The 26,236-nt window shown below is 43.1% G+C and overlaps 1 protein-coding gene across 5 annotated transcripts in view; it reads left to right on the top strand.

The window, feature by feature from the left end:
• LOC144112053 (TBC1 domain family member 13) overlaps nucleotides 1-25,871 on the top strand; it is a 288,796-nt gene extending 262,925 nt beyond the window's left edge. For all 5 annotated transcript variants that reach the window (XM_077645129.1, XM_077645126.1, XM_077645131.1 and 2 more), the window contains 2 exons: nucleotides 2,670-2,727; nucleotides 25,669-25,871. In XM_077645129.1, coding sequence (XP_077501255.1) covers nucleotides 2,670-2,727; nucleotides 25,669-25,749 — 139 coding nt within the window. In that variant the 3' untranslated portion in view covers nucleotides 25,750-25,871. The remainder of the gene's footprint in view (nucleotides 1-2,669; nucleotides 2,728-25,668) is intronic.
• Nucleotides 25,872-26,236: the final 365 nt, after the last annotated feature.

The following is a 26,236-nucleotide window of genomic DNA, read 5'->3' as shown; positions in this document are numbered from 1 at the left end:
CTAAACTACATCTTTCGAAAGTGTCCTGAATATTAGGCTAATGTTTTTCCTCGAATTCCATGAACTCTTGAGGTCCACCAATGCTGTTTTGAGAAAGCATGCTCAACAACTGACCATCTTTTCCACCTTGAAAATACAGTTCAAGAAGCATTACACAACACAATACTGCTTTGCGGTCTTATGGGATACTTTGGCATCTGTGACAGGATCGATGCTGAAATGCTTAAGCAACTTTCTGCCCAGCCCTTCATTTCAAGTATATGCCGCGGTGCCACCCTTTCGAGGAGCTTTGTCCAAAAAACTGTGTGCCTGAGGGGCGCATTTTAAGTGCAGCACTCTTTGTAATAAAAATTACTTGCAAATTGCAAACATAATTCCAAAGTCTATCATGTGTTCAGTTTATGTCAGCATGTCCAAATTAAGTGCACATCCTTGACCATATCACTGTGCAAGAGACAAATACAGCTGACTGTAAATAAACTAGCGACATGGGCAGATAGAAATAGGTTCAAGTTTTCCACACAAAAATCACTTCTGAGTGGTTATGGCACTCGGCTGCTGGCCAGAAAGACGCGGGCTCAATCCTGGCCACGGCGGCCGAATTTTGGTGGAGGCGAAATTCTAGAGGCCCGTTTACTGTGCGATGTCAATGCACGTTGAAGAACCCCAGGCGGTCAAAATTTCCGGAGCCCTTCACTATGGCGTCTCTAATAGCCTTAGTTGCTTTGGGACGTTAAACCCCATCAAACCAAACCAATCACTTAGACAAGTGCTGCATGCTGATCCCTCCCTTTACCTGAATGAAATCACATTACCAGTAAAACACAAGCACAAATTTTTAAGTTTAACATTTGACAAAAAACTCGCATTCTTTCTTCATATAAACATCCTAAAGAAAAGAGAGCCTCCAGATCTCTGAACATACTTAAGGTACTCTCACGAAAACACTCAACGTTCAAGAGAACCGCCTTCACTGGAGCCAGTACATAATTGAGGTTTGCGTCTTTCAACTGGTACATACAGGATGCAGCAATGAATGTAGAAACAAGTGAACTGCCACTTGCAGACTGAAGAGCCATGCTTACATGCCCATACATTCTAAAAATCAGACACACTCTCTTAACACACAATTTTCTTCTCGGAAAACGAGATTAACCTACATGCAAATTTTGTGGAGAGGTGGTCAGCTCAAGCCTCATTTGATCTTCATGTACGTAAGTAACATTTTTCGCAGTTTTATGATGAACACCCGACTCACTCGATGATGCACTCATCGATATTTCCTGTGTTTCATTCTTAAAGAAGCAAAGCTTCTAAACCAGTTCTAATATTTCAGTAACTTCCTCCCACCAAGCTGGCATATTGAAGTTTGTGTTTGGCACATGAGGGCCTTATTCATCATACAATCATGCATTAGCTGATTTAAGCATGGAGTGTTTGCATTCTTTCGTCACCAAAAAGTGTTCATTTACTTACCTGATAGTTGTATTCTGATGAGTTTTACACTCTTTGATAGCCATTCCTGCTGGCACCTGGCAGTAAGGCTGGACATTTGTTGATTTCTCATAAACCGGCACAGTCTTTCAGCGTACATTAGCAGTTTTCTGGGAGTTGCCATTTTTGAGTTCTTTCGTTGGAGCCATTCTATTTCTTTGTGTAGCCCTCAGCAGTTGTGCCTGAATATGGGGGTATAGAGGAGGTGTTTTTCTGTTAGCATTTTTCTTTATGAAACTGTATTAAGTGAGCAGCTACTGAAAATGCAGCTTCTGGTTTCGTTTGCAAGCTCTAGAGTGATGAACTAAAATTAAATTCTGGAAACCCTGGCTCAAATTTAGGGTTTACATGGCACAGTGTAAAGTGTATTCAGTTTTAATGCAACAAGAGTGCGGCCCACCAGGAATGGTGGACCACTTATTTATTTTCAAATACTGCAATTTCACATGAGGCTATGGGAGATAAAAAATTCTCTAGCAAATGGTAGCTTATGAGATGTGTATTGAAACACAAGGAAACATAAAGCAAAAACATATCAGTTGCGAATCGTAGAATCTAAAATCTATTTTGGGGCCACAGCGGTGGCTCGATGGTTATGGCGCTCGGCTGCTGACCCGAAAGATGCAGGTTCGGTCCTGACCATGGCGGATGAATTTCGATTGGAGGTGAAATTCTAGAGGCCCGTGTACTGTGCGATGTGAGTGCACGTTAAAGAACCCCAGGTGGTCGAAATTTCCAGAGACCTTCGCTACGGCATTCCTCATAGCCTGAAGCGCTTTGGGACGTTAAACCCCCATAAACCAAGCCTAAAAACTATTTCAAAGGCAGAACGTGAGTAGGGCAAAGAAAAGAGTTAAAAATTTGCATAGTGTGCAGGAAAGAGCTGTATTTCAACTAGTCGGTATGAGGTTCGGAAATGTTCAGTTTTTGATGGCTTATTGAATTTTAAATAGTTGACAAGTACCTAAAATCATAGAGAGTTCATTAATGTGCACAAGAAGTTTTAACATTCAATACGATGAGAAGAAGCGGAAAGAATCTCGCGTCGGCAAAACATAAAACAGTCGTCCTTTTTTTCCATGCTGTGCGCTCACAGAAGAATCATGTTACGTTCGGCTGTTTTCTTCAGCTAAAATGAAAAGTGGGCTCATCTCTGCTGCTTGTTCCTCTCGCAGGAAGCTCCGGGACAAGCTTATGATGGGTGACTTCCCATCCAACATTAAGCTGCTTCAGGTGAGTAGTTCTCCTCCACAGTATGTGTGTCCTGGGATTGGACATGCTTGATTGTAACAATTTTGTTCTCTTTCTCTCTGGAGGTAAACGGTGACTAGAGTGTGTGCCACCACAGTGTAACGTTGCCCGGAAGCATTTTCCTGCAAAATTTCAATAGTACAGTACTGGCTTGCTCCCCAATTTTTATATTATTTGATATAATTTGCTGTGTCAGTAAAAAAGAAAGCAGAGTCATACTGATGTACTCTTTCAGCTTAGATCGCATTTATAAAAAGTAGAAATGAGCCTTTTGGATAATAACACAAGGGAACTAGGGAATACTATAGTTATTCTCCCATGTGCGCATGTTTAATACAGGATGTCTTACAAACCACTATCAACAAAATGGACATTCCATTAATACAAGACCCTATACATAAAATGACTTCCTCATATTTTCATGTCCTCTTTTGTGAAGTTTCTCTCTGTGATTGCACAGCATATCAGTTTCCTTCATAATTGATGCACACCTACGCATCCCCAGGTGCAGTGAAAAATTGAAACATCAGTATTTTCAGTGATAAGATCGGCTCCAAAATGAGCTTTGAAGCATCGACAAGTCTTTGAAATTCGGACCTTGCTACAGCATAGGAGAATCGAATCTGTGGTCATGTTTTGTTATAGTGGAAGTGTTTTGGCTATTGTTCTGGAACTGTTTCATTTAAAATTTGATTACTGCATTTAACGTGGTATTTCATATCTGATTCACATATTCATATTCCAAAGTTGTCAGGTACCTCAGCACTAATGTTAATCAGAACAGCATAAAATCACCATTTGTTTTAAATTGAGCTGTTTGCCCTCTCTCGGTTGTTAGTGATGCTCTCACAGAACTGCTCACTCATGAGGTGTTAGGAATGCCCTGTGCAGCGTCCTGTCTTGGCGTCTTCCAATGTTGTTGGGGGCACTGTTTAATGTTATCTTTGGGTGTTGCTGCGCAGTTGCTGCTGCTTCTCTGTTTACATGGCCAACTGCAGCAGTGACCTAGTCATTCGAGCATCCGCCTTGCATGCTGGAAGTGTGGGGTTCGATCCCCAGTGCCGCCGGGTACCCACCGGTGATGCAGTGGGTACAAGCTTTCCCCTGCCTGGTGCTTGGCCTTTTAGGGTGAAATGCTTGGGAAGTGACTAGTCATAGTCATACAGACATTGCATAATCAGGGTATAGAAGCACCTTATGTCAAAATACTGTAAGATATATATAGCAACTGCACAGCTACCATAGTCCTCCATAAAGTCAGCAACAAAATGCCAATAAGGAAAGGGCGTCAGGCAGGGTGACACGATCTCGCCAATGCTATTCACCGCATGTTTACAGAAGGTATTCCGAGGACTGAATTGGGAACAGTTGGGAATAAGAATAAATGGAGAATACCTAAATAATCTGCGATTTGCTGATGACGTTGCCTTGCTGAGTCAGTGAGGCGGTGAACTGCAAATCATGATCAATGGGTTAGACAGGCAGAGCAGAACGCTGGGTCTAAAAATGAACATGCAGAAAACCAAGGTAATGTTCAACAGACTAGCAAGGGAACAGCAGTTCACAATTGGCAGCGAGAGCCTGGAAGTTGTAAAGGTCTACTTAGGGCAGGTAGTGACAGCTGATCCGGATCATGAGAGGGAAATAACTAGAAGGATAAGAATGGAATGGAGCACATGTGGCAGGTACTCTCAGATCATGAGTGGCAGTTTACCAATTTCCTTCAAGACAAAAGAGTACAACAGCTGTATCTTACCAGCACTCACCTACGGGGCAGAAACGTGGAGGCTAACGAAAAGAGTTCAGCTTAAGTTAAGAACAACGCAGCGAGCTATGGAAAGAAAAATGATAGGTGCAACGTTAAGAGACCGGAAGCGGGCAAAGTGGGTGAGGGGACGAACGCGAGTTAATGACTTCCTAGTCAAAATGAAGAGGAAGAAATAGGCTTGGGCAGAGCATGTAATGCGAAGGCAAGATAACTGCTGGTCCTTAAAGGGACACTGAGGAGAAATTTAAGTTGGCTTGTATCGATAGAATACCAGCTCCTAATCACAAAAACGCCGCTCTTACTGAAAACAGTCTTGTAAGGTAGAAAACAGTGAGAACCAAAATATAGGTATCGCCGCCACAGGCCAATCTCGCAAGTACAAGCGTAGTGACGTCATATGACAAGAGACGCCACCTTGGAGGAATTTTTCATCATACATGGAGCCGCGAATCTCTGAGGCTGACAAAGGAAAGTTGCGCGGTTCAATATTGAAATAAGTTTTTTTTTAAAACCGATAGTGCACTTTTATCACACAAGGAAGGCAGACAAAAGACAACCTGAATGTTGGAAGCAAAGAAAACTGATGCTTGGCGGCGCCACAGGCGGCCAGGAGGATTTCGATTTGTTATGGCGCTTCGCGTCTATGAGCTTTGCGTGCCCCATGGTTTTGTTTTTGACGCGCCTCGATATACAAGCGCCAAACAGCAGAGGAACTCCAAGTGCTGCTTCAAGTGCTAGTTAACCTTTGAAGGAGCCTGTTAAGGCTGGTCAGATGATCGCCACGGTCGATGAAAAGCTATGATGGCACGATGGTCGGTGATCGTACAAGGCAGTTCGCAGTATAAAGAGCAGTATAAAGAGCCTGGAGGCTATAAAGGAATATGTCCACTTAGGGCAGGTAGTGACAGCTGATACACATCATGAGAGGGAAATAACTAGAAGAATAAGAATGGGGTGGAGCGCATATGGCAGGTTCTCTCAGATCATGAATGGCAATCTACCAATATCCCTCAAGAGAAAAGTATACAACAGCTGTATCTTACCGGTACTCGCCTATGGGGCATTGTCCTTCACTTAAACTGTGAAGGACAATGCAGCGAGCCATGAAAAGAAAAATAATAGGTGTAACGTTAAGAGACCGGAAGCGGACAGACTGGGTGAGGGAACAAACGCGGGTTAATGGCTTCCTAGTTGAAATCGAGAGGAAGAAATGGTCTTGGGCAGGGCATGTAATGCGAAGGCAATATAACCGCTCGCCTCGTGGGCACACTGCTGGAAGAGCTGGACATCCGCACACTGGAGTGGCCGCCAGTAGGTGGAGATCTGAACCCCATCAAAAACGTGTGAGGGCTGATCAAGAAGCAAATTGCGACCCAGAATTTCCACATGGCTACAGATGATCAACTGTGGACTGCCGTAAAACAAGTTTGGCTGACTCTTTGTGCTCGCCCCGACGTTGTGTCATCGCTGTATGGTTTGATGTCGTGCCAAGCTACTGGTGTAATTGCCGTTAATGGCAACTTCACTAAGTATTAGTTGATTGCTGCGTTCAGGTTGTTTATTTCTCATGGCAATAAAGAGCCAGTGAGTGCCACACATTTTTAATGCTTATTTGGAAGGGGTGTTCGAAGCGAGGATCCACAGTGCCTTGAATTGTACGCCTCGATGTATTCGTCTCTGCCAAGTGATTAGGGAGTCGAGTGGAAGCCGCGCATGCCTTCCAACAGCATGCTGATACAGACATGGCATCGACATGTAACCGTCATGGCGCGCCGAAAACGGACAAGGAGGGGAGCAGTTCGCGCTACTTTTCCTTCAGAGACCTAGGCGCTTTGCGATGCACACTCCTCTTCGTAGCGACCGTCATGTGCAGAGTATCCGAACGCCACACCAGAAATTTATCAAGCGGCACCCGCACAAGAGCGAGGGTAAGTTTGTCATCACACGCAGCGGGCGTGCCGCGCGAGATAGCAGCATCGCAGTGCAGCCCTGCAGCTGCTCCGGCGCCTGGAGCCGTGGTCTCTCCACTTTTGCTCACGACTGTACTAAAAAAATATAAGGTATTCCGCCATGATCGAGAGCATGCAAGCAGGCTATCAGGAGGGTCAGCCATCGTCGTGCAAAGTGGTATAGCAGCCCGTGCAGTGAAACTTACAACCAAATTAGAGGCTGTAGCAGCCACTCTGCTTACATATAAAACTATTACAGTGTGCTCTGTATGCCTTGAGGCACACCTGAAAGTAACCCACATAGAGTTGGAAATTCTTTTAGCGCAACTACCAGAGCATTATGCGGTAGTTGGCAATTTTAACGCACATTCCTCTTTCTAGGGAACTGAAAAAAACAGATACCAGGGGTCAAATTATAGAGGTCTTTATTCTGAGAAGTAATATTTGTTTGTTGAACTCTGGTAAAAACTACATACTGCTCCCCAACCTCGGAGAAAATGAGCTGTTTATATTTGTCTTTTAGTTCGCAGTCTGTTTTTAGCGATTTTAAATGGAATGTCATCAACAACCCATATGGCAGCGGTCACCTCCCTGTACTAATCAGTTTAACATCTGCGCCGGAAATAATCCCAATGAAACCGCGACGTTGGAAGCTTCATTTAGCAGACTGGCAACTTTTTAGAGCAAGAGCCACTTTAGAAAAAAGTTTTAGAAAGTCTCAGCATCAATCAGATAAATGAAAAGTTCACGAATGTATCGTAACTGCCGCACACTTGGCTCAGTCTTCAGGAGTGGTACGACAAAACCACAAATTGTGTTGGACACAAGGCTGCTGGGAAGCAAAAAAAAACAACAAATAAAGCTTGGGGTATATTTTTCAGGTACCCGACACAGGAGAACGTCGTAAATTTTAAAAAGGCAAAAGCTAAAGCTCAGTATGTCCGTCACAGTGCCGAGAAAGCATCGTGGTGAAGTTGTCTCTCATCTATAAACAGTCAAATCACATAAAAAAATGTCGGAGGAGGTTTGAAAATTAAATGGCAGCTTCTCTCCATTGACAATTCCTCTTTTCACAACACCTGGCACACTAAAAGGCATAGGGGAACAGGCAGGCATATTGGGAGAACACTTCAGTGCAGTTTCCTAGTTTGTCACGCTATATGCCGTCATTTGTAAAATTTAAAAATATAGCCAATAAACAGACGTCCAACAAGCGGAGGTGAAAACGAACAATACAACAATTTAATTACTCTCCAAGAAATAAATAAAGTACTGTCTGCCGGCAAAAAACTGCTCCAGGACCCGGCCAGATACACTATGAAATGCTTGCCCATCTTTCCCAGCCTCCTGTAGAGGCGCTCTTGCATTTCTTTAACAAAATATTCATAGAAGGAAAAATGCCTAAGCAGTGGAAAGGAGCTGTTATAGTGCCATTCCTGAAACCTGAAAAACCACCAACTTCCCCTAGTAGCTATAGGCCAGTAGCCCTCACAAGCTGTCTCGCCAAATCATTTGAAAGTGTCCTGAATATAAGACTAACATTTGTTCTTGAATTCCGCGAACATTTTGACATCCATCAATGCAGTTTTAAAACAACTGACCATCTAGTTCACCTGAAAAATACAATCCGAGAAGCTTTTATACACAAACAGCACTGTCTCGCCGTGTTCTTCGACATGGAGAAAGCATATGACACAACTTCGAGGTTTGGGATCCTCCGCGACCCAGGGTACCTTGGCATCCATGATAGGATGTTGAACTGCCTGAATAACTTCCTGTCCAACCGTTCTTTTCATATACATTTAGGCTCAACCCTCTCAAGGAACTTCATTCAGGAAAAGCGAGTACCTCAGGGGTGTATATGTAGCACGACACTCTTTATTATAAAAATGAATTTATTATAAAGATGAATTCCATAACTAAAATAATCCTGAAGTCCACTATGTATTCAGTCTATGTTGATGATCTTCGAATAGTCTGCACATCATCAAATGCAGCAACATGCGAGAGGCAAATACAATTGACAAAACTAGTGACATGGGCAGATAGTCAGTATTCCACACAGGAAACAGCGGTAGTTCTGTTTTCGGTCAAACGAGACCTACAAGCCAACCCCACCTTACCCCTGGATGGAAGCGAATTGCCTGTAAAAAATGAATATAAATTTCTAGGCATTTCATTTGACAGAAAACTCACATTTCTACTTCACATAAACGCACTCAAAAAGAAGGCCTCACAGTCCTTGAACATACTCAACGCACTTTCGCAAAAACACTGGGGATCCGATAGAACATGTCTTCTACAAATCAACCCAAAACAATCAAACAATTTACAAATCAAACGCAAAAGATGCCCGTGTGCTGTGCAATGTCAGTGCACGGGTCGAAATTATTCCGGAGCCATCTAGTACAGCCGTCTAGTTCTTCTTTTATCATCATCATCATCAGCCTTACTACTCCCACTGCAGGGCAAAGGCCTCTCCCATGTCTCTGCAATTAACCCTGTCCTTTGCCAGCTGCATCCACCCTTTGCCTGCAAACTTCTTAATCTCATTCGCCCACCTAACCTTCTGCCGCCCCCTGCTACGCTTTCTTTCTCTTGGAATCCCCTCTGTTACCCTTAAAGGGACACTGAGGAGAGCTCTATCAAATTTTTTTTGTTAGCAAACTCTGATAGTTCGGCATTTCATGGCTTTGTTGACGCTTGTCCGGGGGCGAAAGATGCATTTATTTCGAAGAAATTTGGATTCGAAGTTGGAAAAGTTTTTCCCGCCGCTCCGATTCAAACTCGAGAGCTCTTATGACGTCACGGCGAACTCTATGACGTCATAGGACGGAGTGATGTGAAACGTGATGTAAACGCAGACTCCGTGATTTCTGGTAGCTAGCGGTGCGGTCTAGCAGCTGCCGAAATGAAAGCTACCGCCGCCGCACGTTGAAGGCATCTATCGGGGGTCGCTACCGTAGCTTCGTTTACGCTTGCACCGGCGTCTTGCCAGCGTTATGATGACTCCCGTTCCCGAACCCGACGACGAAGTTCTCGCGAAAGCTCCGGCCTGCATTTCAGCGACCTCAGCCCCACAGAGCGTGCGATGCTTTTGAGGGAGCACGGTTAGGTTAGGCGCCAGCGGGTCGTTTCCCCCTTCCTCAGTGAACAGCCGTTCGTAATCAGATACCATAACCCCAGTGCGGGGAGTCGCGAGGGGCCAGAACAAGGTCGGCGCGTTGCGCCCATCGGAGGTTGGCCGTTGCTTTGGGGCCAACGGATTGTGATTCCTTGAACAGCGCGGTTGCGCGGTGCAGCAGGCGGCGTCGAGGTCTCCCACGATTGCAAGGGCCAAGTTTTTTATTTATTTTTTTGCCACAAAAAATGGAGGGGTGCTCAAGGGCGGTCGCGTTTAAAGTTGGCGGCTTGAAAGTAAAGCCAACGCATGACGCTTCAATGGCTTCTGGTAGATCCAACGGGTCCACTGGATCGGACTCTCTTGCCTACTTGCATGTACCTTCAGATGTGTACTTTGAATGGATTAAATTAGCTGAGAGCTCGAAAAGAACAGCTCCGACCAACTGCCGAAGCTATTGAATGACGTCACAACGCGCACCTCGCCGCGGAGCCGAATCAGTCTGGCCAGGCCGGCAGTGGCTGGCGCACTCGGCGCGAAATAGAGACATGCTCCAAGTCTCTGCCAGTGCACAGAAGCCGCCGAACGCTCGGCGGTCAAGTGCAGTTGGAGCATAAACGCGCCTTAACAGAGCCTGCGGTTAATTGCTAACCAACGTATTCGGTGGCGGCATCTATGGGAGCCACTGAAACCCCCCGCCCACTAACCGAATAAAAAAAAAAAATCCTGTGCCGAGGCTCGGAATCGAACCAGGGCTTTTGACGTTTGAGGCGGAGACACTACCACTCTGCCACGACGGCTCATGGTATAACCATCAATAAAGGCGCATCTGGTGAATGCACTCTTTCGATGCAGAAATCTCCGCACTTTCTCTACGTATATCCTGGCCTAACAGAGCTAGGCCATCAGCAATTTTTCTTAACTGCCTTGTACCTTGTCTCCCGTCCCTAATAAACGACTTCCATTAAGTAGTTTGAAGTTGACTGGCACAGCCGGGAATGTTTAGCTGGCGAGCTTGCGAAGACACAAGTGCTCTTTATACTGCGAACTGCCTTGTACAATCACCAACCATCGTGCCATCATAGTTTTTCATTGACCGTGGCGATCATCTGACCAGCCTTAACAGGCTCCTTCAAAGGTTAACTAGCACTTGAAACGGCACTTGGAGTTCCTCTGCTGTTTGGCGCTTGTATATCGAGGTGCGTCAAAAACAAAACCACGGGGCACGCAAAGCTCATAAACGCGAAGCGCCATAACAAATCAAAACTCTCCTGGCCGCCAAGCATCGGTTTTCTTTGCTTCCAACATTCAGGTTGACTTTTGTCTGCCTTCCTTGTGCGATAAAAGTGCATTATCGGTTTTAAAACAAAACTTACTTCAATATTGAACCATGCAACCTTCCTTTGCCAGCCTCAGTGATTCGCAAATTACTTAGGCATTCTCCATTTACTCTTATACCCAACTGTTACCAATTCATGACTCGGAATACCTCCTGTAAACAGGCGATGAATAGCATTGGCGAGATCGTGTCTCCATGCCTGACGCCCTTCCTTATTGGGATTTTATTGCTGACTTTATTTATTTATTTATTTATTTATTTATTTATTTATTTATTTCAGATACTGTCAATCCCATTGGGATTTTTACAGGATGGGCACATAGTAAGAAGGTACAAAGCGAATACAAATGGAATGGTATATATTAAGAACACTGTTGTTTGCAAGTAATTACATGAGTATGGGAAAAAAAACACAGATAGTAGAAAATAAAACACATAACGAAAGAGTATATTTCACAGAAAAGGGTGCGATTTTATACATTGTAAGTAGTATGTTCATACAGATGCTGTTATATGCAGTGATACGAGCGGTCTGTTGTACTTGTATAATTATTATTTATTTATCTATTTTAATTATCGCGCAACTGTTCTTCTACCAGAGTTACAAATTTCTGCAAAGATGTATTAGTAGTGATAGAGGGGTTCAAACTATTCCAATCTTTTATGGCAAGCGGAAAAAATCAATATCTGAAACAGTCGGTTCGGAATGCATACTCTCTAAGGGTTAATGGGTGCTTATGCCGGGATGGTCTCGATTCATCTACAGATATATATAACGAAGTATCTATGTTTAACGAGTTATGAACTAATTGGAACAATAATTTTAGTCGTGCTAGTCTGGCGCGTTTCTGTAAAGTAAGAATACATGCTTGGTTTAGTAGTTGGGATGGTGAATCACTGGTCCTGTATTTGTTAAAGATAAATCTAATTGCCTTTCTCTGTACTCCTTCTAGTTTGTTAATGAGCTGTTGTGTGTAGGGAAACCAAATCGTGTTTCCATATTCGAGAACTGATCGTATAAATGTGTTATATGCTAACAGTTTGGTCTCCGGTGGCGCTTCTCGAAGCCGTCTTCTAAGGAAGAACAATCGTTTTAAAGCAGATGATACTATACTGTTAATATGTGATTCCCATCTTAGATCATGTGAAATGATTATTCCAAGGTATTTGTGTTCGTGAACTCGGGTGAGCGGTATGTTATTGATGCTGTACACATATTCGGACCTTTGTTTTTTACGGGTTACACATAAGAAGGCTGTTTTTTTAATGTTCAATTCCATTTGCCATTTGTGACACCATATTACCACTTCATGAAGGGCGCTGTTTAAATCATCGTGGTCATTTACAGTGTTAATTTCGTTGTAAAGTATGCAGTCATCGGCAAAAAGTTTAATTTTAACTTGTATGTTAGAGGGCAGATCATTAATGAAGATAAGAAATAAAAGTGGAGCAAGGACGCACCCTTGGGGTACTCCCGACGTAACGAGCGCAGTAGAAGAAATTTCATTGTTAACTACAACATACTGAGATCGGTTAGTTAAGTAGTCCTCGATCCAGTTGATAATAGGGCCGTTACCTAAAGTTGATCTAAGTTTGCTAATTAGTTTTTTATGGCTTACTCTGTCAAACGCCTTAGAGAAATCAAGTGCAATCAAGTCAACTTGCTTTTGGTTATCAATGCTCTGGAACAAATCATGTGTTAGTTCGAGTAATTGGGTGATAGTTGAAAGTCCCCTTCGAAAACCATGTTGAACAGGCGATAAAATGTTTTCTTGCTTAACATAACTGGTGATATGCTTTAGTATAATGTGTTCCAATAATTTTCCTACCGTGCACGTTAGTGATATTGGTCTATAATTTGAAACGTCATTTTTGCTTCCTGTTTTGTGTATAGGAATAACTTTCGCTATTTTCCATTCATTAGCTAGACTACAGGTTGATAAAGATTTATTGAACAATAAATGTAAATATTTCGCGTTGACTTCAGCATATCTTTGCAAAAAAGTGTTTGGAATATTATCAGGACCATTTGCTTTTTTTGTGTCTATTGATAATAGTAGGTTGAGCACGCCTGTCTCAGTTATTGTTGGCATGTCTAGCGGTGTTTGAATGCGCTGAATACTCTCCGGTGTGCAGCCATCGTCAACTGTGAACACAGATTGGAAGTATGTATTTAAGGAATTTGCAAAATTTTGATTTTGTCCTTGCCAATTGAAGGTGTCTTCTTGTGTTTTGGGGCTGAGGTATTTCCAAAATTTTCCAGGGGAGTGTTTTAAAAAATTAGGAAGCGTAACTGAGAAGTAGTTTGTTTTCGCTGCCATAATTTTTGCTTTCATTTCACGGATGGCGTTCGCGAGCTTATGTTTTACCTGAGAGTCATTTTTTGATTTTAGTGATTTCCTTAGTCGTTTTACTTTGCGTTTCCCATGAATGATATCGCGTGTTATCCAAGGGTTACGCGTATTTGTTCGTTTGGTCTTCAATAATAAAAACAGGGTCTCTGACCAAGTCAAAATTTTTAAAGAAACGTATTGACGTTTCGGAAGCCCTACGGCTTCCTTGTTCACAATGGGTGAAACCAGGCAAAAGCATGCGTTTATATCTTATTCAAAAATGCGTCGTAATGATCTTGCATAGTCAGCAGGCAGATTTCCTTGCGTCCGATTTAGTGTACCGGGAGTGGTTTGTATCATCAAGGACTCTAGATACAGGCGTCTAGAAGTGATTCGTTCTCTGGCAAGCACACGTGCCCCGTCCCAATTGATGACATGTCCAGTCTCTTGCACGTGTTCGGCCAGAGCGTTAGCAGCACTGCGTCCTTTCGCCACGTCATTTTTGTGCTGCTGGATCCGTCTGCACCAGTTTCCGGATTCCCCGATATAATTCCGGTCGCAATCTTCACACGGAATCTTGTACACGACCCCAGGATATCTGTCAGGGGGAAGCGGGTCTTTCACATTGACGAGCTCGTTTCTAAGCTTGCTTGTTGGAACGTGGGCAACTTGCACGCCGTACTTTCGGAATACCCGACCAAGTGCTTCACTGATATGTGGCATGTAGGGGATGGATGCGCGTTTTGGCTTAGAAGCATTGGCGACGTCAGAAGGTGGCGGTCGCTCCAGTAGTTTCTTTTTTGTGTTTGCCACAAAACTTCTTGGATAGCCATTTCTCGCCAAATCCCTTTCAACAGTCTTTAGCTCTTCCTTCAGGGACTGCTCGTTCGAGCACGTGTTTATTGCTCTTTCGACTAAAGAGCAGACGACAGAGCGCTTGTGTGCCATCGGGTGGACAGAATAAAAGTCAAGATAACGGCCTGTGTGCGTAGGCTTTCTGTACACGGTGAACTCCAGGCTCGTGGGTTTTTGCGTCACACGGGTGTCCAGAAAAGAGATGCAGCCATTCGCCTCCTCTTCCACAGTGAACTTGATTGAGGCTTCTATGCCGTTGAGGTGGTTTAAGAACCGTTGGACGTATTGTTTCTTTAAGATGCAAAAACAATCATCCACGTACCTGACGAATAATTTAGGGCGTGGCTCGAATGTTTCTAGGGCTTTCGTCTCGATGGCTTCCATTGTGAGGTTAGCCGCCGTCACGGAAATTGATGCTCCCATGGCTGTGCCGAAGGTCTGTCGATAGTAATTGCCACCGTACGAGAAATATGTGTTGGCAAGGCAAAAGGAAAGAAGCTTACATAGGTCGGGTACGTCGAAAGGTGTGCGCTCTTCAAGAGACGAGTCCTCGTTCAAACGAAGCTTGCAGGTTTCCACAGCCAGGTCAACCGGAACGCACGTGAAAAGGGAACAAACATCGAAGGAAACCATCACTTCACCACTTTCAAGTGCGACGTTCTTCACTTTGTTAATGAAGTCCACTGTATTCCGTATATGCGTCTCGGTCTTGCCAACTAGAGGAGATAAAATCTTGTGCAGGTAGCGAGACAAACTTTGGAGTGGAGACCTTGTAAAATCCACAATAGGACGCAACGGAACACCTTCCTTATGAACTTTCGGCAGCCCGTAGATAGCTGGCGCCGATCCGTTTGTGCAGAGTAGCTTGTAATATAGGCTTCTTTTTGACGGTGGAAGGAACTGAAAAATCGTTGACAGTAGCTTTTGAAGGTCCCTCTGGACTTTAGAAGTGGGGTCTTTGGGTAGGCGGCTGTAAGTTTCCGGGTCCTGAAGCAAATCTTCAATTTTGGCTTTATAAGACTCACGGTCAAGAATAACTGTGACGTTTCCTTTGTCGGCTGGTAGTATCGCAATCCTGCGGTTACTGCGTAGCCTTTCTAGTGACTTCCGCTCTTCTGAGGACAGAGGGCACACAGGGTCAGACTTGCGTATACGTGAAAGTATCCCTATCGCCTTCGTACGGACTTCATCCCTGAGACCAGTGCGACCTGATGCAGTGCGATACAATGGCCTTGAAGCTTCCCCACAGCGTATCTATATTTGTACCTTGGTAATTAGCGAGTTCTTCAAACGATTCGTACTCCGAAATTAGGTAATTAAGTATGCTTGAATCATCAGCGTTTGTGAAGTCTGGGTAAGTAGTTTTCGAGATAGTACGAGCTGCTGTTGCTTGAATGGGTGTGGTGCACAATGTTAGCTTATGATCTGATATGCCATCGAGGACTGCTAAGTTGGTTTGATCGATCGCAAAGTGATTGCTGAGGAAGATGAGGTCAAGAATGTTAGATGCACTACCTTGAACACGTGTAGGCTCGTTGATAACTTGGAACAAGTCAAAACTAAACATAATATCAAAAAGAGTTTCAGAACACGGTGAGTGGTACGACATGCTTTGCCAATCTATATCTGGTAGGTTGAAGTCCCCAAGAAGGATCAGTCTGGATTTTTGAACATATTGTTGCATATATTCATACAGCGAGACCAATGCAGGCTGATCTGCCGAAGGACTGTGGTAAACACAACCTACAGTGACAGTGTTCGTTCCAAATAACAACTTACAAAAGAGTGCCTCGGCACCCTCAACTTCTGGTAAGATTTCGAAGGGAATTTTTTTGTTTATTAGTATAGCCACTCCTCCTCCACGTGTTATCCTGTCTTTGCGCACGATAGCATAGTTTGGTGGGGCAATTTCTTTGTCACTGATATCGCCAGTGAGCCAAGTTTCTGTAATCGCTATGAAGTCAGGTTCGAGGCCGATAAGAAGAGATTCTAGTGACTCAAGTTTATTAAGTATACTTCGCGCATTTACATTTGCAAAAGCTATCTGTTTCGTTTTGTGGGATGACGGGAGCGTAGGTTTGGTGCTTTGCCATGTTCTTTTTTTTGGCTTGTACTCGCATTTGTCTCGGGACATGAGTTAGTTGTCGCGTTTGTCTGTGTCTTTGCGGGTACTCGGCAGTTGTTTTCTTCATCCCATTGGAACATTTCACCGTTTATGCGTATTTTGTCGAACACTAGTGCAACCTTTGCCCCGGAATCTTTCAATGCTTTCGCACTAATCCACAACTTTTTCCTTACGTCGCGTACTCGGGCTGAAAAATCTTCACTGATCGCATATTCACTACCTTTAAGTTTACTACAGTTTTTTAGCACAAGAGTCTTTTCGCGATAGTCAAGAAGTTTTAGTATTACAGGCCTGGTTTTTTCAGCTGAAGGCTTTCCCAACCTATGTATGCGTTCAATGGCGACAGGTTGAATTTTAAGGATATTTTTAGCAATGTCTTCATTAAAAATCTGTTCTAAGGACTCACTGTTTTCATCAGGATCTTCTGTAATAGCTGTGCAGTTGCTATATATATCTTACAGTATTTTGACATAAGGCTCTTCTACCCTCTGATTACGCAATGCCTGTATGACTGCTGAGGTTTCCACTGAGTCGAATGCTTTCTCGTAATCAATGAAGGCTATATATATTGGTTTGTTATATTCTGCGCATTTCTCTATCACCTGACTGATAGTGTGGATATGATCTATTGTGGAATATCTTTTACGAAAGCCTTTCACTCTCTCCTTTATCCCTTCCCTATGGCGCCCGCGGTTTGGGCGTCCACCGAGATATGTGCGACAGTTACTGTGCCATTTCCATTCCTCACAAACCAATTTTTATTTTCATTTTTCTACTTGAAATTGCCCCAAGACACAATTTATTGTTGCCGTGGTAGAGCCTACCTTTTATGTGTGGCTTCACATTAACACACCTTGGCAAAAAACAAATGCCGCATGAACACGTACTATAGGAATATCTGGTTCTTAAAGAAAAATATTCAATTTATACAGTTTTACACAGATGGCTCAAAATGTGAAGAATATGTCAGGTGTGCTGCAGTACAAGGAAAGTGGGAGAAATAGTAAGACTGCCGAATTTTGCATCAATTTTCACTGCTGAATGTTATACTGTGTGTGTCGCTGTGGGCAGAATAATGAATTACAATATTGAAAACAGCATAACTTACACTGATTCACTGAGTGTCAATATCAATATCATCAATATCAATAATTTATTTTTTCTTTCTCACAAAAAGATTAGCGGAGGACGAGGAGGGCTCGAAGAAAAAGTGGAAGTTTCCACTTGACGAGCTTCGAGCCCCCTATTTACAAGGCATATACAGTGGAAGATTAAGAAACATACATCTTTATACATTAGAAAGTTTACTCCATGCACTCCATTCTAGATATGTAGTTGAGCCGTATTGTTGGAAGCATAATATACACAACGTAGAAAAATTCAGAACATAAGGTTCCGCTGGGTGCCGAGCCACGTTGAGATAGAGGGAAATGAGAGAGCAGACACATTCGCTTCACGAGCTTGCAGCGGTGAAATGAAGGAAGTTAACATGCCCCATGGAGACTGCATGAAGTTAATACACACCAAGTTGAAAGATAAATGGCAAGCAGCTTGGTAAAGCAAAGTAAACAACAAACTGGTTCATTAAGCCCATCTTAGGAGAATGGAAATACAGTAGAGGCATCAGGAACGTTTCATAGAAGTAATCTTATGTCGACTTCGCATTGGGCACACTCACCTGACACATAATTTTCTGTTGCAAAACAAGACAAAGCTCTATTTGAAAAGTGTGGAGGTGAACTCACAGTGAATCGTATTTTATTCTCATATCAAAACTCAGAACTTAGAAAAAAGTGTTTTACTGAGTTTTATAAACAATGCACCCCTTTTCAACACTGTGCTGCTCTTAAGTGGTAATGCAATTGTTGACATGTCTTATGTTTTTAGCTTTTTAAGAGAAGCATGTTTTCTTCAAACGTGAATTCTTACCCAGTGCTTGGCTTGATTCTATAATACACCTCAGCCACTTTCTCGCTCCTGAGAAGAAGGCTGAGGTCTTTATTTGGTTGGTTGGGAGCCTTGAGATCCTTGCCCAGACAAGGAAGGCCGCTGAGGTTATCCGACCCTCTTTAAAGCTTTTATTAGTAGCCATTTCTAAAATTACTTTCCTTTGTCATCACCATGTAGTACTAATGTTTTAGGTCTTCTACACCACCAATGATTTTTCAGATTTCTATAAAACTGCAGAAAACATTTGCTGTACCTTGAGCTTGGTGCATGATGGCCTTAGTTGCCTATGTGCCATAAAACCCAACACAATCATAAATTATTGTCTAACGCATTATTTGAAATGAGAAAACATGCAAGCAAAAACTTGAAGTCTATAGTCCTCTAGTGAACAATTACTCATTCGCTTGATAGTGCTGGGTGCTCCACTATTATGGCAAAATGCCTTATTCTGTATATGAGATAAGGACTGTATTGCACCTGCTGTATTAGGCGGCTGTTACTTCGAGGACCTGGTGAAACTTGTCTGCTCTGGTCGAGAGGAAGAGAAGGCAAAGTGGCTCCTAAAAAATGAATGTGGATTAGCTCAGCCAATCCAGGGCATACAAAGCGAGAGCTGTCCACGTTCATTGTGTTAGTTGGCATTGACAATGTTCTAGACGCCGATGATTTTGAAGAAAGGAAGGGCGCATGCACTATGCTCTTAGCGGCTGCTCGCCTCGAAAGAAGGCGCAATGGAAGAAGACACACTCTGCTCTTAGCAACTGCACCGCGGAGCGGCCGCTCGCCTTGGGAGAAGGCGCAATGGAATAAGACACGGCTTGTGGCCGCGTTTATCGCAAGCGGCATCTTCAGAGCCTACGGGAAGCTGCTTCTACCAACCCCGAAATCACTGCCTGGCGTGAGGCTGCCCGTCTACGTAAGAATGAAGCGTGGAGAGCTAAGCGTGTGTTGGAGATACCCGAGGTACGTGAAGACCCTCTTGCCAAGTGTCTTCTCATTCCACCAGCCGCGTCTTCTTCTTCGATTGCGCCTTCTCTCAAGGTGTGTGGCCGCTCCGTGGCTTATATTCTCCACTGCGGTGCAGCCGCTCAGAGCATAGCGCATGGCTAAATGATGACGTCACGCGCGGCGCTGCACGGAGACTGGCGAGGTGATGGTGCGCGGCTCGGAGCACCGCGCATGCACAGTGAGACGCATAGCTAAGTGATCACGTCATGCGCAGCGGTATGCAAAGATCGGCGAGGCGACAGTGCGCACCGAACACCTGCGACTGGGCGTAGCTGGTTGCCGTGTTTACGGTGCATACGCAGTAGTGACTAGCGCGGACCCCCTGAAATGCGCTGCTGACTAGCATTGTGTAGCTTTCGCTACACAACCATAGCATGTCAGAAGCGCTGATGGCTGCGATCAGGGTGTGGGAGCATGAATGCCTGAATGTGAGTACATGGCCCGTTAGGATTTTGAGCATCTCAGTGGCATTACACAATCACCAGCAGCGATGGCGTTCAACTTCAAAAATTTTTTCTTGCCTAAAACAAAAGACTTCATCAAAAATAACAGCTTATTTACAATTATATTTGCTATGTAATGAGCTGCATTTTTGTATTTTTTTCTTGAACCACCTCACTATGGAAGTTAAGCCCAAATACATGGCAAATCGCACTTTTTTGCAACTTTGGATTTTTTTTTTCAGCAACTTATTTTCCTATATTCAAGTACAAACATTTTTGCCAAGTAGTAAATGTCTCAGACAGCTGAGGGAGCATTTTTGTATTGCTCACAAATGTTGCGTACATTTTCTGAAAAAATAGTAAACATTGGTGCTATATGGGCTGAATGAAAAATGTGTAAAAATTCTCTGCTGGCTGTTCATTCTTGGCCGGTACTAAAGTGCAATGCTTCTACATTGTTCAGGAAAAATTTTCAGTGCAAAAGAACTGATTTTTCATAAATTTTCATGACTCCTAGTTTTGCACTTGTGCGGAAAATTAAAAGGGCGAATTTTTTTCCCATGAATATTGAGGAAAATTACTTTCTACACTGCGACAAAAATCCATAAGTTTTCTAAAAGAAATCGGTGAGGGTCGAGTGCAAACTCAGGTGTGTTTGCATGGAATGACCCAGGCATATTTTGGATGTCTCAAAAGGGAAGCGCGAACCAGACGACGGCAAGAAGGAAGGAAGATGATGGCACAAGCTCTAAATTACTTCATTGAAAAAGCGCACTTTTATGCCCTGCCAAAAAGCAACCAACAAAGTTCAAAGCAGGAACCGCAAGAAAAAAACTGATGAAAGCAAAGTCTAATCAGGCCGTAAATTAGAAAAAAGTTACAGATGCGAGGTGGCAAGGAACTGAAGTTCTTAAGCAATATAATCGAAGGCTTATTTTTACAATCACGCCCTTCTTTGCTATGTGGAAAGCCTCAATCATTTCGCATATGCACCTATCCTTAAAGGGCAACTGCACTACTTTTTGAAGCTGCAGGTAAAGCATGCCAAGTGTTCTTGTGCTAGCATTCGAAATAGTGACGTAATCAATGATTAACTTTTGCGCTTCTCCTCAATGCAACGGAGCAGTGCGGGGAAGTTCGATGTGACATCGCTGAAGGTAAGATTTCAAATTACCACTGCCGTCAGCAACACCCTGCTGTGCATCGTTGGAGGCTCCCAAACAATGCTCAGCGAGCTTTTGCTTTGGTGGCATTGTTTTTTTCCTTCAAAGAAAGCGTTTATGCCTTGGAAATAAATCAGTACCTTCGATGACGTCGTCATGGGCCCACTTGGTGCTGTACGCTGCGGAGAAACTTGAAGGCCATCACGATTTTGATCGGCAATTACGTCACCATTTCAAATGATAGCCGAAAATGACTTTGCATGCTTTACCTGCAAATTTCACAGATTGCACTCCTTTAAGTTTGCCGATTTCTAAAACCTATGCAGTTGCCCTTTAAGTGTTGCCAAAATGGTCGTGTCATTGGCTCACACGATTTACACTCAAGACAATGCTTTGGCAGATATAAAAGCTTTTAATCAGACAAGGATCTTTCATGATTGTTCTCTTAATGTATGATTTATGCAGCGTCCCGTTTGTCATCCATTGCCTCTGTAAAGGTGATGGACACGACTCAAGACAGCCCCGTGTCGTCTACATCGGACGAACGGCGGGCCATCTTGGATCAATAAAAAAATTTGAGGCTCAGAGTCACAGGGCCAAAATCAAGTTAATCTAGTTTTCACGTCATAGACATAATATTACGATGGCTTTCATAATACACTGGAACTGCCGAAAACTCATGAGTAACTGTGACATAAAAGACGTTTTAAACAATTTCTCCTTTTACTTTATGTGTGCAGGAAACCAGTTTAGGTCCTCAGCACGCAAAGGTGCTAAAGAAATATACTGTCTTCTGCTGTGACCGAAAAAAGGCAAACAGACTCTCTGAAGGCGTAGCTATGACTGTGCAGTTTGGAGTAGCAGCCACCTTGGTTACTTACAAAACCATTAGATTTGGTTACTGAACACCGGTAGACCTACTTATTGCTCTTCCAGTTCAGGGAAAATGAGCGTTTTAGATTTCTTTTAGCTCTCCATCAGTTTTCAGCGATTTTAAATGGAATGTTTTAGACAACCCATATGGAAGCGATCGTCTGCCTGTTGAAATCAGCCTGTCATCCCCACCATCAGTCACCCTGACAGAACCACGATGTTGGAAGCTTCATTTAGCAGACTGGCAACTTTTTACAGCAGAAGCCACTTTAGAAAAAATTGTTTTAAAAAATCCGAACGTCAGTGAAATAAATGAAAAGTTCACAAATTGTATGCTTGCTGTTGCACACTTGGCTATCCCACAGTCTTCAAGAGTATTACGATAAAAACCATAAAGTATGGTGGACATGAGATTGCAAAGAAGCAAAAAAAAAGAACAAAATAAAGCTTGGGGTATATTTCGCAGATACCCAATGCAGGAGAACCTTATAAACTTCAAAAAAGCAAAAACTAAAGCTCGTTACGTACGTCACGATGCCGAAAAAATATCTTGGCAGAGTTTCATTTCCTCGATAAACAGCCAAGTCTCATCGAAAAAAATTGGGAGGCAGTACACAAACTAGATGGTCGCTACTCCCCGTTCACAGTTCCTCTTTTGACAGCCCCTGGTGTACAGACAAATATAAAAGAACAAGCAGACATATTAGGTGCACATTTTTCCACTGTATTTAGTTCCTCTCACTATACAAAATCATTTTAAAATATAAAAACACAGTCAAAAAACAGAGTGCTGATATCGGGCATTGCTCACAAAGCTTATAATAGATCAATTACACTACAAGAAATTCACAGTACTTTCAGTAAATGGACTGCAGCAGGACCAGATGATATTCATTACGAAATGCTCACCAATCTGTCCGAACCCACTGTAGACTCTCTTCTGAAATTTTTAACAAAATATGGGTATCAGGAGAGATACCGGAGGCTTGGAGAAAAGCCGTTATTGTACCATAGTTGAAGCCGGGAGAGGTACTTACCTCCCATGGCAATTACCCCTGACAAGCGTGTTTGCCAAATCTTTTGAAAGTGCCCCGAACATTAGGTTATTGTTTGTATTTGAATCCCGTGAACTTCTTGACATCCATCAGTGTAGATTTAGAAAGCATGCTCTACAACCGACCATCTTGTCTGCCTTGAGGGCACTGTTCGAGAAGCATTTATACACAGTCAACACTGCCTTGTGGTCCTTTTTTAGTTAGAGAAAGCCTATGACACCTTATGGAGGTTTGGCGTTCTACGGGACCTTGGGTGACTTTTTGTCCAACCGTTCATTTCAAGTACATCTGGGTGCCACTCTTTCTAAGAACTTCACTCAAGAGAACAGTGTGCTTCAAGGATGCATTTTAAGTACTATACTCTTCATAGTAAAAATGAATTCCGTAGCAAAAATAATTCCAAAGTCCATCATGTATTCAGTCTATGACGATGATCTCCAGATTGCTTGCACATCCTCTAGCGTTACATCATGTGAGAGGCAAATACGGCTGGCAGGAAACAAACTAACTACATTGGCAGACAGAAATGGGTTCAAGTTTTCCACGCAAAAGTCAGTAGCCGTTCTGTTCTTGTTCAGAAGAGTACTGCATACTGATCCTACCCTTTATTTGAATGAAGTCACACTACCAGTAAAAGCTGATCACAAATTTTTAGGAATAACTTTTGGACAAGGAACACATTCCTGCCACACATAAACACCCTCAGAAAGAAACCTTCTCGATCCCTGAATGTACTAAAAGTACTGTCACGAAACCACTGGGGTTCTGATAGGACTTGTCTTTTAGAAATTTATCGCTGTGTAGTATGCTCTACCTTAGATTATGGATGCATAGTTTATGGGTCAGCGAGACCATCATACCTTGAATGACTGGATCCAGTACATAATTTAAGCTTGCGTCTTTCCACTGGTGCATACAGGACATCACCCATAAACAGTGTATGTAGAAACTAATGAACCATCACTTACAGACAGAAGAGCCTTGCTCACATGCTCGTGAGTTCTGAAAATTCGTTCACTGCGGTAGCATATATGTTACCCCATCGCTACAAAGTGGCTATCTAGGACACACTTTAACTACAAACCGCAAGCTACACGGCCACTGCTCTTCCGATTTGAAGAGATGTGCCAAAACCTTTGCTTACTAGACACATTGCCAAGCACTGCTCGAAGATGAGGTCCACTGGCGCCATAATACAATTTCCCTGCAATCTGTGGTTTCACTCTTACACAGTTCTGTAAAAAACACTCCGCAAAATATAATGCGAGACTTTCTTACACTCGAGGAAAAGTACAGTACTTTCACAGCTTTTTATACAGATGGTTCAAAAACAGATGTTTACATTGGAAGCTCAGTGGTACAAGGGAATTGGAATAAAATAGTAAAACTTCCACAGCGTGCATCCATCTTCACTGCTGAATGTTACGCCATCTGTGTAGCCGTAGAAAAAAATAGTAAACGAGAACCTCACAAACAGTTTTATTTACACAGACCCCTTAAGTTTACTTACTGCTCTCCACTCTAGAAAAGCAATCACTGCTATACATGCTGACATCATGCACAACATAGTATGAGCCACAGATCAAGGTCAAAACATAAAACTCTGCTGGGTACCTAGTCATGTCGGCATAAAAGGCAACAAAAGAGAAAATTTGTGCTCTGCTCAAGCTTGTGGCAAGCAAATTAAAAAGGTAAATATGCCCTATGAAGATTGCATGAACTTAGGTCATAGTAAAGCAAGGAAAAAATGGCAGTCTGCTTGGAACAACGAAATAAATAACAAATTACACTTGGTAGAAGCAGTTTCAGGTGAATGGAAGTCGTGTGTGCACCAGGAATGTTTCAGGAAGCCCTTATGCGCCGTCTCCGTATAGGCCACACACACCTTACACTCAACTTTCTGCCGACGAAACAAGACAAACCAGTTTGTACATGCGGAGATGAACTTACAGTAAATCGTATTTTATTTTCATGCTCGAAACTCGAAAAGCTAAGGAAAAAGTGCTTTTTTCCGTCTTATAATCAATGCATCCCTTTTCACCCAGCACTGCTTTTAGGTGATAATGCAATTGTAGACCTGTTTTATGTTTTGAGTTTTTTTAACAGAAGCAGGTTTTCTTCAAGAAATGGAAATCATGACCCAATGCTTTGCCTGATGCACCTCAGCGACTTTCTCATTCCTGAGAAAAAGGCTGAGGTTTTTATTTGATTGGTTGGGAGCCTCTAGATCCTTGCTCAGCCAAGGATAGTCGCTGAGGCTACCTGACCTTTTTTAAAGCTTTTACCATTAGCCATTTCTAAATGTCTTTTCCTCTGTTATTACTAGGTAGTACTAACTTTTCAGGCCCTTTGCACCACCGATCACTTTCCACATTTTTTGAAATTCCAGAGAAAACCAATTCTATACCTTGAGCTTGGCGCATGGTGGCCTTAGCTACCTATGTGCCAATAAACCCAACACAGCGCAGTTTGAACACAAACAGCAAAATGACAGTCTTTGGCAGGGAAACTAATTAGTAGTGTAGATCAGCTTCACTTCGAAAGTGCAAAGACTACTTCAGAAGTGTTAGTCAACCTTGCTAGTATTTCCTCTCCACGAGCTAATGTGTTTGTTCTTACGTTTCCATTCAAATTGTTTATTCACATTTCATTTTTTGCTGATAGTACGTGCACAGACTGCACTGACGTACCTCGCACGGTTTTTAAAATAAATAAAACTCTGTAAACATAAAAAGATCACTCTATATGTTCTTGCCCGTCTGATCATCTCTATCTCTTTAGCTAAGGTTAGGAGTCTGAAAAATGAGAGGTTCATGCTGAATGACAGGGGTTTGGAATGCTGGTCACATAGTGTTGTTGCACTGTTTGGTACCTACTCTTTTGTGCCACTGCAGGAGGTTTATATTCTACTCTGATTTAATGAAGCGTTTTCTTTGTACAGAACTTTCCTGACGTGGATGTGAGTGAGCTGATTGCTCAAGCCCTGTCTGCCCAGCAGGAGGACCTCATGTCATCGAGCTGATGTTAAGCAGCAGCTGCCACCACTCAGCACGGGGAGCTATACTTGTTTCTAGGCCACAGAACAGTGATGCTCACGGCCCCTCAATGGGCAACAATAAATGGGCATTTTCTTTTGCTTTGTTACCTTGTGATGCCTCCTTCCTTTTTGGACACTACTCAGCAGAGGTCATAGGAGATGTGGGGTGCTCTAGAACGTCGCTTTCTTTCAGCAAGTGCTGGTTTTATGAGACAGCAAAGAATATGTTTGTGATGAAGCATTCATAGTGCAACTTGGTTTCTAATTGGCTCCACAAGAAGTAGTGAGACAAAGGCAAAAAGCATGCTCTAACCTTAGTGACTACGTAGTAATGTCAAAAAGCACCACATCGCAACACAAACAAATCAGTGGTGTGCATGAACATGATGTGACTCTCGGCATGACTTCACAATGCATTGAGTGTGCCATTATTGGTGGGCTGTGCTTTTTTTTCTGTCTTAAGCATAACCTC

This window comes from Amblyomma americanum, unplaced genomic scaffold (assembly GCF_052857255.1).
Source record: "Amblyomma americanum isolate KBUSLIRL-KWMA unplaced genomic scaffold, ASM5285725v1 scaffold_37, whole genome shotgun sequence".
Classification (NCBI taxonomy): Eukaryota; Metazoa; Arthropoda; class Arachnida; order Ixodida; family Ixodidae; genus Amblyomma; species Amblyomma americanum.
Note: the sequence above shows the minus strand (reverse complement) of the source record. Positions and strands in the feature narration are given on the sequence as shown.